The 12,707-nt window shown below is 41.8% G+C and overlaps 1 protein-coding gene across 14 annotated transcripts in view; it reads left to right on the forward strand.

Moving 5' to 3' along the window:
• Limch1 (LIM and calponin homology domains 1) overlaps positions 1-12,707 on the forward strand; it is a 308,356-nt gene that overhangs the window by 233,265 nt on the left and 62,384 nt on the right. For 7 of the 14 annotated variants that reach the window (XM_031342511.1, XM_031342508.1, XM_031342509.1 and 4 more), the window contains 3 exons: positions 5-200; positions 5,502-5,754; positions 6,621-6,881. In XM_031342511.1, coding sequence (XP_031198371.1) covers positions 5-200; positions 5,502-5,754; positions 6,621-6,881 — 710 coding nt within the window. The remainder of the gene's footprint in view (positions 1-4; positions 201-5,501; positions 5,755-6,620; positions 6,882-12,707) is intronic. The other 7 variants (XM_031342517.1, XM_031342515.1, XM_031342516.1 and 4 more) reach the window with 1 other exon arrangement.

Raw genomic sequence — 12,707 nt, forward strand, 5'->3', positions numbered from 1 at the left:
ACAGGAGACTGATGACATTGAGAGCCCGAAGCGCAGCATCCGAGACAGTGGCTACATCGACTGCTGGGACTCTGAACGCAGCGACTCCCTCTCTCCTCCTCGCCACGGCCGGGATGACTCCTTTGACAGCCTGGATTCTTTTGGCTCCCGCTCCAGGCAGACACCGTCACCAGATGTAGTCCTCAGGGGAAGCAGTGATGGTAAAGTTTGATCTCCATACACCATACATCTTGGAAGTAATCATTAACGGGAGTTTCAGGGCCAAAGATAGAGAGCTAGGTGCTTGGAAAGGCAAACTCCATATCCACCTGGCTGGAGCCTGGTAGTTCTATAAACTGGTAGGGGGGGTGGGAGATGGGGGGCTCCAGTCTCTGACTGTTGTTGTTCACGGCTTTCAGAATTTTGATTGGCTTTGCCAGCAGCTCATTTGAACACTGTCTCAGTGAGCTTATCTTCTCTTGGAAAATGTGTTACGTCATTCTTCCCTGGGTCTCCCTGAATCAAGAGGCTGTGCAGACCATTAGCTCATAAAGTGTGCTGAAGTTTATATACTGTGGGTACAAGGAAGGGAAATGTTTAGTGAGTAACGTGCTACATAAGCAAAAATGGTACTGCTCCCCCAGCAAACTAGACGTGTGGTTTAGGTCCTTAAGAGAGCCTTGGGGCCTCGGGGCCTCTTGATTGGCATCTGTTTTATCAATCAGTTCGATGCTTAGCACATCTGGCTGGTGGGCTAGGTTGGTGCAAGTGGCCATGAATGCATAGTGTGTGCCCAGGCTGCCTATTGGCCCCAAGGCTGGATTTTTTTTTTAATTTAAACCCTGTGAATTTGATATTACTTGTATGGAAATGATCAATATTTTCTGTACAGAAGTGTGTGGTCCTGTAGCCTTCCTGGAGTTCAATGGCTGTTGTTAAGGGTGACTCTCTTGTACCTTTGATTTTCCAGGAGGCAGGTGGCTTGGTCCTGCACATAGAGACTTGTAGAAAGACAGCAAGGCTGGTGGGGAATTTTTTGATGTTGCTATTTCTATTTTTACATATGTCGCTGTGATAGTAATATTTCTGGACATTCGTCTGCTGTCGGAGATCAAAGTTATCTTTTGTGGCCACAGTGTTGCTTTCTGACATAAAATTCTTGTTGTAGGTTTTGTTTGTTTGTTTGTTTGTTTGTTTTTGAAAGGACTAGAGATTAACCCTAGGGCCTTGCAAATTCTAAGTGAGTGCTGTACCACTGAGCTATGTCCCCAGCCCAGCAGCTATGCAAGTCACTGCAATACTCGAGCATTCCACAGGTCCAGGTTCTAAGTTAGATACATAGCTAAGTAGATACATAGCTAAGTAGATACATAGCTTATTTAACGTTCGGCATAGGTATCTAATCACATCCTAATTCATCCTTGCTTGGAGCTGGGATACACTCCTGTTCTTGTTTTATAGATGTGCCTTTCAGGAGTTTAAGTCTTTGTAAATGACAAAAATCACTGAAGGTCTGGTAGTTTAGCTCTGTCAGACTCAAGAAGTGTGGGTTCAAACTGGTGCTCTTAATTCATCCAAGGCTACTTTCTCTTTGCCCCATAGAAGGTGTATTCTAGAGTCACTGTACAAATGTATTTGCTCAGAACATACACTCTTCAGCAGACAGATTAGCCTCAGGGCCACATAGCGTGTGACTCCTAAAGAATTCCATGGTACATTGTGAGCTGCTTGAAAAATATTTCTGAAATTTTATTTGACATCTTAAGTACCACCCACAGCACTAGAAGTTAAAATACCAAGTCTGCGATCTAATTATGCTTTAACAGGACTCAAGCATGGCTTCGCTTTTACAAAACCCATCTCAACCAAACCATTTCACCCATATTGCTTGCTTTAATTTTTTAAAAATAGGACTTTTCCACTTTTTTTTTTATAACTGGTACTATAGATGCCTTCGTCTGTCACTATCTTTGAGGTGTTTAAAGTTTACATCAGATCTTGAAAGTATTTAAGATGGTGGTTAGTAATACTAAACTAATATATCCCAAAGCACAATTTAGGTGCAGCAGTTAAGGCTGATAAACCAGACCCTACTTATAAATGCTTTCTCTGCCAGAAACAATGTGGAATAGAGCCTTAGCAGCCCCCCTCATGAACAGCATCTTTCACACGCATCACCAATCAGAGAGCTTAAGGCTTATCTTCCTGAAAACTAATATAGACCTAGTGAAGCTTTAAAAACAACACCACCACCACATTTCTTCATCTTTCTTTTAAAATTTCAGTATAATTTTTGCCAAACATATATTAATCATAGAAGACTTTTTTGGTGTGTTCCTTTAAAATGATGCTAATCAATAAGAATGTTAGTTCTAATGAATGGTTCCACATTTGGAAGACTTTCTTCCTCTGAAGTGTATCTTGAAAAAAATTTTTCCCCAAGATTCACGACCAACTTGGGGCAGCCTTAACATAACATTCTTTGCCTTTATATTGGGTCCATATGGAAGGCTTCAACTTTATTATTATGAGTGGGAACCTACTGACCAATTGAAAAAGGACAAGCCACGTTCATAAGTGTTATGATTCTGTGAGGTGGATATAGTTTCTTGGTAGGAAAGCTGCCAACCCCCAGGCTTGCTTCAGCTAGCTTATATTGCCACCCAGGTACTGAGTACTTCCTTCAGCCTCTATTAACAGCCTCCACAGCCTCTACAGCCTCCACAGCCTCCACTGAACAGGGAGCACAACCTTACACTCATGGACATTGAAAGTTAGTAACACATCGCAAATATGATTCATTGCATTTAATTCAGTATCCTTATGTTTTTTTTTTCAAAAAGATATGTTACAAAAATGAAAATAAAGAATAAACAAAAGTAAAGTGCCAGAAGAAAATTAAAAAGTGTTTGTGACTTGGGAGTATTTGGCAAATGGTGGAAAAGAGGCAGCAGGGGAGGAGGGGAGGGAAGCAGAGTGGCTCTAATTGCTTGTAGCCACATGGAAAAGAGGAGTGAGACTTTGATAAAATAATAACGTGCCCTGTGCTCTGTTCTGTTTTCCTCACTTTGAACATTCAGAAAGAAGCCAACCTAGTAAATTTCCACATCCACCAGATGAAGTGAAATCAAAATCTTTGGCACTTATGTCTAGCCTGACACTCTGCGGGCACACTGTGCCAGCCTTTCTGAGGTCTTCACAACACTTGAGGGGCATGATAGTGCCATCTCGGGTAGGCCATGGGAACCTAGAGTACAAGGACTTTAAACTCCCAGGGTCACAGAGCTAGCAAGTGGTGGAACTGAAAAGCACTCTTGACTGTAAGTCTATGAAGCTGCCCGCCCCACAGCTAAGCTGTTCTGCCCTGGGACACTGGCAAGTTAACATCTCCTAAAACATCTATTGAGACAATATTAAAGAGTAATTCAGTAGAGAAAAGAGCTGGGTTTACATGTTAATGTAGTTTGATCATATGTTTGATAATATTTTAGATATGTATACAGAACTATGGCTTGTAGTCTCTGGGTTCTTAGAACTGAGAAATCCAAGACAACTCTAACCATCACCAAGCTGTCTAGTAGATGGAGAACTTACCTGCTTTCGTTCTTTTATCAGCACAGGGTAGTATTTCCCCTAGTCAGGACATTTTACAAAGACATTTTTCTCAGTGTTGACCGCTGACAGGACAGAATTTTGGGTGTCTGGAGAGCGGAATCCAGTTTCCCTGAGCCAACACTAATTAGCCACGGGAGGGGCGGGCCCCCCTCTGGCCCTTCTGAGCCCCTTTCTATCTTTATAAAGAGAGGTGCCTATCAAGTGCAGAAACCAATCCATATGCTGGCAAGGCAAAGCGGCGTGACTATTTGTTTACAGGTAACATTTTACTTTGACACTGACAGATACACTTGTTAAGACTTATTGTGGTAAGGGAGCTAAGTAATGAATCAGACACTAACAAGTCAGGAAATGGCCAAAATATCAGGACAGAGGCTGTAGCCAAAGCCATGAATAATTCATAGCCTGGATATTTCATGTACACTGAGCAACTTGTTCACAGCCAAAACTTTAAAGTTACAGTCTTTTAAACAGTCATTATGGAATCTGATCTCCAGGGTAAGTCCTTTCATTTCAGGCTCACAGAAGGGGACAGTCATGTGTGTTAGAAAGAAACTTAGGAGGCCACAGCTCATGTCTGATGGACCCGGAACTGTTCCGACATAAAGATTAGGCAGCGTGTATTAAACACTAGGTGCCAGATACTGGACCCATAGTCATGGGTGGATTCAGCCCTTCCAGTAGTCGTGTAAAGCAGATGGTATAATTGCCCTCATTTTACAGATTGGAAAATGTAGGCTTTAGTAGTCAGGTTGAAGACAAATGAATAGCGGGGCTGGAAATGAAGTGGGTCTGACCTGAAACCTGGCACACCACCCCCTCTGCCTTGTTCCAGGTCTTGGCTTTCTTCTTAAGCATAAATGTCTTTGTTATCAGCAGAGTCGGAGTGATGTCATGCTTGCATTCATTGATTGACAGTTCAACCAGCATTAAAATGGTGGTTACTTCTACAATCATATTTGCCTTAACGATAGCTTTGTTCTAATAGACCTTAGAAATCTAATAACATGAGACTCGGGCAAAAAGGATATGTTGGCATTATTGGGGCTGTTATCTAGGAGCAAGGCTGACGTTGACAGAGCTGAATTCCTCTGCAGAAAACAGACAAACAAACATTTTCAGCCAAACCATTTCCTGTATTCTAGTTTGAGATGCCCATTGATTACATTGGCGTGCTTTAGAAGCCGGATGTTGGATAGTTCTTGTTTTCAAAGGAGAAAACTATGCGGGGGATGGGGTGGGGGGACGGTAAGGGTGGATAATGATGATGAGTTGGTATGGACAGCAGGACAAAGAGCAAGTAAGCAACTGGATGGTCCTAGGAACTGGAAAAACCCCAGGAAGAAAAAGATGTAACCTCTTAGAAGACCAACCCTAAGTGAAGTCCAATTGGTCACCTTTCTAAATTCTGTCATTCTTACCTGTCTCTGCTAACTAGAGTATAATTTACATCTTCGCCATGTTCTGGGGCAGGGTTAGAGATACACGAAGACAAGCAATTTTTAAAGCATGCTTGTCAGAATGCCTAGTGCAGTGGACTCTGGCTAGAAATCAGTAAAATCCTCACGGGGGAACTGGTGAGCTTTTCTTTTGAGTAGCCAAAGCTCAAAGTTTGTCAGTCAAACAATTCTACACAAATGTGTCACTTACAGTAATTATTGGCAAATGTAAGCTTACTTTTTTTTTCTTTTTTTTAAATAAAGTTGTGCTTGTAGTTTTTTGGTTTTCCTCGCTGAAATTTGAGGCCTTTTTCTAGAGGAGGCTAATTTAGACTGATATTTTCCAAGTTACTAACTCAAGGTGTGACTTCCAGAACACACGAGAGTTACCCTCGATTCTATAGAGAGGCCATTGGATGTTTCTTCTAGCCTCGCACACTTTATCCGTATCCATCCTCTGTTTTCCAGGAAGAGGAAGCGATTCTGAATCGGATTTGCCCCACCGAAAGTTGCCAGATGTGAAGAAAGATGATATGTCCGCACGACGGACGTCTCACGGTGAGCCAAAATCAGCAGTGCCTTTCAACCAGTACCTCCCGAACAAAAGCAACCAGACGGCCTATGTCCCAGCGCCTCTGAGAAAGAAGAAGGCGGAGCGGGAGGAATTCAGGAAGAGCTGGAGCACAGCCACCTCTCCCCTGGGCGGGGAAAGGCCCTTCAGGTAGGAGTGAGGTTTCGGTTCTTTATGAGGGGATGTAAATGGCCAATGCATCCCAGAGAGCTTGTGGTAAAATGCCGATTCATGAAAGTCCCTAGACTCATGCCTGGCACACAGTAGGTATCCAACACATACTTTGCTGAGAAGTCAGTGCTGTGAGACCAGTTCTGTTGACAAAATGTGGGAAACATGTCACGTGGCCTACTGTGGAGGCTTCCTGATTTCTGATCCTGTTACTGTGGTGGTACAAAGATTATACAAAAAGACTCTTGATACATTTATATAGAGCAAGCTCAGATAACAGACGGACTCAGAGAGAAAGCTTGAAGACCAAGTATAGACAAGTGTCAGAATAAATACAAGATGTGTTTTGTTTTTTAAGAGAAGAAAACTATTCCCTTAATGTCCATATTAATGTACATAAATAATCTGCGGGTATTTCCTGTCAATTATATGCTGGGTGCTATATTTGGGGTTTGGGAGTAAGATATTAAGAATCAGACCCTATCCTTTAGTAGTGTCTTTATAAGGACTTAATATTTCACTATTATTATCTATGATTTTTCCACTAAGGAAATGTTTCTTAAAATTTTTACATACTGATCAAAACTAATGAAGTTTACCTTTGCAGTAGAAAAGGGGTTTTTTGCTTTCAATATCAAGTTTGCAAGAGCCCTTGATCAGTACAGAGGAGAAATGCATTGTATCAGTTAGCTCCACTAAAATGACCTCACCTTAGCAGCATCCTATCCTGTGCTGTGATGACTTTTTCTAAGTTAAAAGTGATATCAATGTGTCTTGGAAGGGATGTCCAGTCTGTTCCCTGACCTGCCTGTTAGCCTGGTAAGCTGTGTTGTCCAACTCACTAGTTACCCTGAAACCATAGAGGAGGAGGGAAGTGAAGCAGGGTCTCCCACTGAAGATGACCTGAGCAGCCAGATTGGCCCTCCTGGGACGCCTGACTGTGGGTTAGAAGCTCCTCCCAGCAATGGTGAGGAGCAGTCTCCTGAGGATGTTGCTGCGGTGCCAGCTGCTATTCCTGAAGACAGAGATGCTGTGGAAAGCCAAAAGCGCAGGAGACTGGAGCAAGCTGGGATCAAGGTCATGCCTGCAGCACAGCGCTTTGCCAGGTTAGCTCTGCCAGCTGAGGGCTGGCCTGGCTGGCCTTCTGCATGCCTGCAGGTTTGGATTCTGGCTAGCAAAATTGGACTTCTCATCCTGTTTCCCCAGTTCCTACGTGTCCATCACATCAGCGGCCTCTGTTCTAGACAAGTAGAAATAGATACCCTGCTTTGGGGCATGTCTCTGTTAAGGCCTTGGCTAGTTTAAATGGAGATTTAAAAAAATGTGAGCTCCTCTCTGCTTCATTAGACCCATCCCTGTGGTCAGTTGCGTGGGCTGCAGGATTTACCTAGCAATAACATTTTATTTTCCTATTGCTTGTGTCTTCTTAACTTTCATCCTACTCCTAAATGGCTCGTTACTTCATGGCCCATCAATAAAATATGTTCAGTATCTTGAAATAGAGAAAGGACAATTCTATTCGGAAAGAATAACAGACTTACAAAAATCAGTGCATGTGCCTTCTCTTCAGGAGTAGTCAGGGCTGAATTTGTCAGGGCCTCTCTTCATTGCAGCTAAAAGGCATTAGCATACAGTGCCACTGATTTCCTGAGGTGGGTGAGATGAAGTGTTTCAACAGTCAAAGCTACAGAACTCTACAGGTCTGCAGTGTTGTGGAGAGCTCTGAAAAGCTTGTTTCTTTTTTATGTAAGAACCACCGTGAGCCTCACAAATCACTTCGCAGCCAACACTCACATAACAAACTGATGCTCAGAGTGACTTGACACTTGGAATCCCTCCCATCAGCTGTTTGTTGCTTTTCATTTTAAAGGGTCAGGAACACACCCATCTTGTTAGAAGAAGCAAAGGATGGGTGATTGTGTTAATTTTCTCTTGTCACTTTTCTTGTGACAAGAAGATTGTGTCACTTTTCTTGGTGCTGTGAGAAAATATCTGACCTAAGCCGCTCAAGGGAAGAGTGATTTATTTTTGCTCATGGTCTCGGGGGATTTTAGTCCATGATGTCAGGGGAAATGTGGGAGTGGGAGGGGTGTGGTCCTCTTGACAGGTGGATGAAGCAGCTGGCTTTACTGTGGCAGGCAGTAGAGAGTGGGACCCATAAGGCCAAGCTACGGACCTCAAGGCTTGATCCGTTGGCCAATCATATGCCTTGTCTCAAAGGTTCTAGAATCTCCCAAGCAGGGTCACCATCTGGAGATCAACAAACACATGAGCCAGTGGAGATTCTGGGAACAGTTTACATGCAAACCATAGCAACGATAGTAAGTAACCTCTAGAGCTGGTCAGAGCTGATGTGGCAGACAGATTCAGGTACTTTATCCACAGTGCCTCAGCTAATTCCACACATGTATTTCTCTATATGTTCCTCATGTGGTTATTTCCATGGTCTAGTTCTTAATAGAAATATCCAGGGTTGGCTTTTATATATTTAGTTGTAGGATAGCTTTTGTTGATTTAAAATATATATAAAAAGAATCCATTTCTTCCCTGTTTGTGGTATCCCTACCCAAATATTTAATCTACCTACTCTAAACGCTGGAAATTCTGATGTAAAATCCTGCTTGTGTTATAAGCAATTCTCTGAAACACTGAAGGATAATATCATACCATATCTTCTAAATATTCAAATATTCTTTGACTGTGTTGGAAATATACTTTCCCTGTATCCTTCAAGCCTCTACTTATCCCAGAGACTAAGCTAGACGTTGACACAGAAATCAATGACATCCTGCCACCATAGACCTTTTTTTCCCAACGTCTCTGCCTCCCCCTTTAAACTTAGAACACAGTGAGAATATTACTAAGTTATACAGATAAGAGCATGAACACCAAAAATCAAATCTCCACATCTTTGATACACATACTTTTATTTTATCATATCCGTGAATCTTTTAGCCCAGAGGGTGAGCCGGGAGATACTGGAGACAAAGTTGTGTACAGGTTGGGAGTTCTGTAAGTGACCAGTGCCATGTGGTAACTGGAAAGCGTATTTTGTAATAGAACATTGAATTCTTTGATAAAGATTCTCATTCATTATATAAATATAGAGTCATGGTTTAAAATGTGGTTCTGGTGGGAGATATTATATGTAGGTAGTCATTTTTGCTGCCATACATGTTTGCTGTTACCCGATTTAACTTTTATCTGTGTCATCCAAAATAACCTCGAAGCAAATGTGCAGGCTTGTTAATGTCTCCACACCTCAGCCTTTCTCACACAGTATTTAAAATCATGTTGAAGCAGGTAGAAATATTCCTAGAGACTGCCCCCAATAGCAGCACCATGTATCTTGTATCTGTTCTAGTCGCCACAAGTCCATTTGATAGACAGGTTTTCAGTTTCTAGTTCACTCCTAAAGGCATGATCACCATGCCACATTCACATACCACAGACACATGTCACATACACATGCCACATGCACATGCAACATGCACAAGCCACATACACATACTACATGCACAAGCCACATATGCATGCTACCTACACATACCACAGACACATGCACATACATATGCCACATACACATGCCACATACACATGCACATGCCACATGCACATGCCACATACACATGCCACATACATATGCCACATGCACATGCGACCAGCCCAACATGCCTACATTTTGTCACTTAATTTTTTTATAAGGCACAGTAGACTTGACAGTCATTCTAAGTTTATCCACACTTGGGGTCTTGCTTTTAATGTGGCATTAAGTTGCTTAACTAGAATGAAATGTAAGTCATGAAGGAAAAACAAAACAAACAAACAAACAAAACCTCAAGGATTCTCCGTGTGTGAAAAGTAAGAACATAAATCAGTGAACTATGCCAATGTCTCTCAAAGCCTTTGACCCCAAGTCTCTTGTTTGACATCCAGAGGGATTCTGGCCATCACATTTAATTTTGGGGGCTGTTTCTCAGTTGGGAAAGACTGTCCAGGACGTGCTGTACAAGAAAGGGACATACACAGTAAAGGGTGAGAGCCAATCTTTATAGCCAAACCACCTTTCCGTCTCCTTCTCAAGGATCCTCACATGCCTGGTGGCTTTACTTGTAAGCCAATGTGCACACAGAGCAGAGATACAGAGCAGAGGTATTCCACTTCCACATGATGTTAGAAGCCTGTAGAATCCACTGCTTGTGGAAAAAAGAAGTCTGGAGGTATCTAAGCATCAAGGAACCAAACATAGCACTTCTCAATAAATGTGTGGCAGTTAATATTTATTAGAGTTTCCATAGAAGTTTTTAAAAAGTATATAAACTGCTTTTTCTTCTATTTTATTTTATGGCCATGTTAACTTAATTAACCCTCCCCCATAAGATTCTGCAAAAGAAACCAGATTTCTTTTTTTTTTTTTAAGAGGGTAAAATAAGAACCAAGATTCACTTCCCCTTAAATTAAAATACCATAGAGATTTGAGTTCTCTTATTTGGTGTTTCCCATTGGAGAAGTGAATTTTGTAACTGAATTATAGGTTTCACGTGACTGCACTTCTTTCCTAATTATTTGCATGTGTTTCATCACTCACTAGTTCTACTAGTCTGTGGATGTTCTCGACCACATAGTAATTAATGACAGAGGGGAGACAACTCTCCAGGGAACAATCGACATTTTAGAAATCTTCAGAGGAAGAGCGGATGGAGCCCAGTGCCAGACACATACTCTTCTACATCCCTTGCTACAGGATGCTGGCTCCCTGCTTCTTTCTGCATAGATTCCTCCAGTCTAGGGACCAGACAGGCATGACCTTTGTGACTCTGGATGTGTCTGCCATGCCTGGAGACAGGGTAACGGGGAGGTTTCTGCTGTTGCCCATGACATTCCCAAGAGAATGAACAGGCCTTTCTGGAGAGCCCAGTTTCTTTGAATAGAACAAACTCACTGCCAAGCCAAGCTGGCTGCTCATTGCCAAGTAAAAGGGGGTGAAAGGGAATGCCAGTTCTTTCTTAGTTTATTTATAGTGTGTGTGTGTGTGTGTGTGTGTGTGTGTGTGTGTGTGTGTGTGTGTGTGTGTGTGTTGTATGCATGTTTGTGATCTTGAGCATGCAGAGGCCAGAGGAGGATATCGTATGTATTGCTCTGTCATTCTCCAGCTTTATTCCCTTGGAGCAGGGTTTCTGATTGAATCTAGAGCTAGGCTAGTGGCCAGAAAGTCCCAGTGGTACCCTTGTCTCTGTCCCTCACCCCAGCACTGAAGTTAGGGTAACTCCCATTTAAAGGCAAGTGTATAGCCACCCCACCCCCTTTAGGTGGGTGCTGCAAATTTAAAGCCAGGTTCTTTTGCTTGTGTAGCAAGGGCTCACCTACAGAGCTAGCTCTTCAGCTCCCCTCCCCTATTCCTATTCCTCAGTTTTAACCATTATCTTGTATACTTTGAAATATATAAAGAAACCTTAGACACTCTGAGACGTTTTCTCTGCCCTATTCCATGCACTAGGTCCTTAAACTCTCCTGTCATGATAGCGTTTCCTTCTTTCTGTCTTTGTCTGTCTTTCTTTCTTTCCTTCTTTCTTCCTTCCTTCCTTTCTTTCTTTTTTTCTTTCTTTCTTTCTTTCTTTTGCTCTTTCTTTCTTTCTTTCTTTTGCTCTTTCTTTCTTTCTTTCTTTCTTTCTTTCTTTCTTTCTTTCTTTCTTTCTTTCTTTCTTCTTTTCTTTAACATGAGGCTGGCAGGGTTGCCAGGTTATAAGCTGGGCTCTGCATGTCTCTGTAGTCCAAGCAGGTCTTGAACTTTCAATCTTCCAGACTCAGCCTCCCAAGTAGCTGAGGTTGCAGACCTATACCCTCAGGTCCCACCAGGGTCCTGTGTTTTATATGACATATGGGTTGTATTCCTTCTAGTAAACAATGGCCACCCATCAACTGCAAACCTACCAGTAGATACAAGTCTAAAGAGCCTGGCTCTGTTGCTTATGTAGACTTAAAGTCATTTAGCTAAGTTCATAAAACTTGAACTAAGTTCCTTACTATTCTATACAAAATGGACATCATAATTCCTGGTTTGTAGAGTTCTCATGGTCACCAGTCTACATATTAGCTGCTCATATTTATGGTTATTGAAAAAAAATAAAAATATACCAGAGTTTAACAATAAGCTGTTTTTAAGGAATAAATAATACAGAATAGAAGTCATTGAAATCTTTCTGGTAAATATATACTTGTGACAATTCTTCTACATATCTGCCTTCAATGCATTTTTATTTCATGGTCAGTAGTGCCAGCCAATAATTTACATCATTTTTCATCTCTCTGAGATGGTTACAAAGCTCTCAATTTAAAGAATTCATACAGTGAACAAGAATTACTCATAGTAACAGTTTTCGGGTTGGAGTAAAGATATTCCAGAGACGGGAATATCTTCAAGTGGCCATTGATAGAGAAACTTTATTCAGTCTCTTCTTTGAAGCACACATATCTAAATTGAGATCACTTGAAACAAGTTCTGCCACACTGGGCAGTTAGCCTAAAAAGAAACACTTGGAGAATTTGCAGCCCAGCTGGGCTTGCAAGATGCATAAGGTACCAGATTCCCGCTGCTCAAATCGGCATTGTAAATTGGCAGGGCCATTTGCATACATGCATACTTTTTACTTTAACAAATTCTTTCAGAGATGAAACCCAAGCCTCCTGGTCAAAAAGTAGAAAGAGTTTTAGTCTTACACTTAGTTCTTACTGATGGCTGGCTCCAAACTGGGGCGCAAGAATATGTGAGGTGTGTGCTTCCTACTGAAAGGGGTTTGTAAGATATTAAGTGTTGACCTAAATTGTGAGGTATGATTAATTAGCATTCTGCTATCATCAGTCTTCCAAATGTTGTTGTGAAATGCAATTTACAACTCTATTCTTAGTACAACTCACAAAATCCCTTTATTTAG

This window comes from Mastomys coucha, unplaced genomic scaffold, assembly GCF_008632895.1.
Source record: "Mastomys coucha isolate ucsf_1 unplaced genomic scaffold, UCSF_Mcou_1 pScaffold22, whole genome shotgun sequence".
In the NCBI taxonomy this organism is placed as follows: Eukaryota; Metazoa; Chordata; class Mammalia; order Rodentia; family Muridae; genus Mastomys; species Mastomys coucha.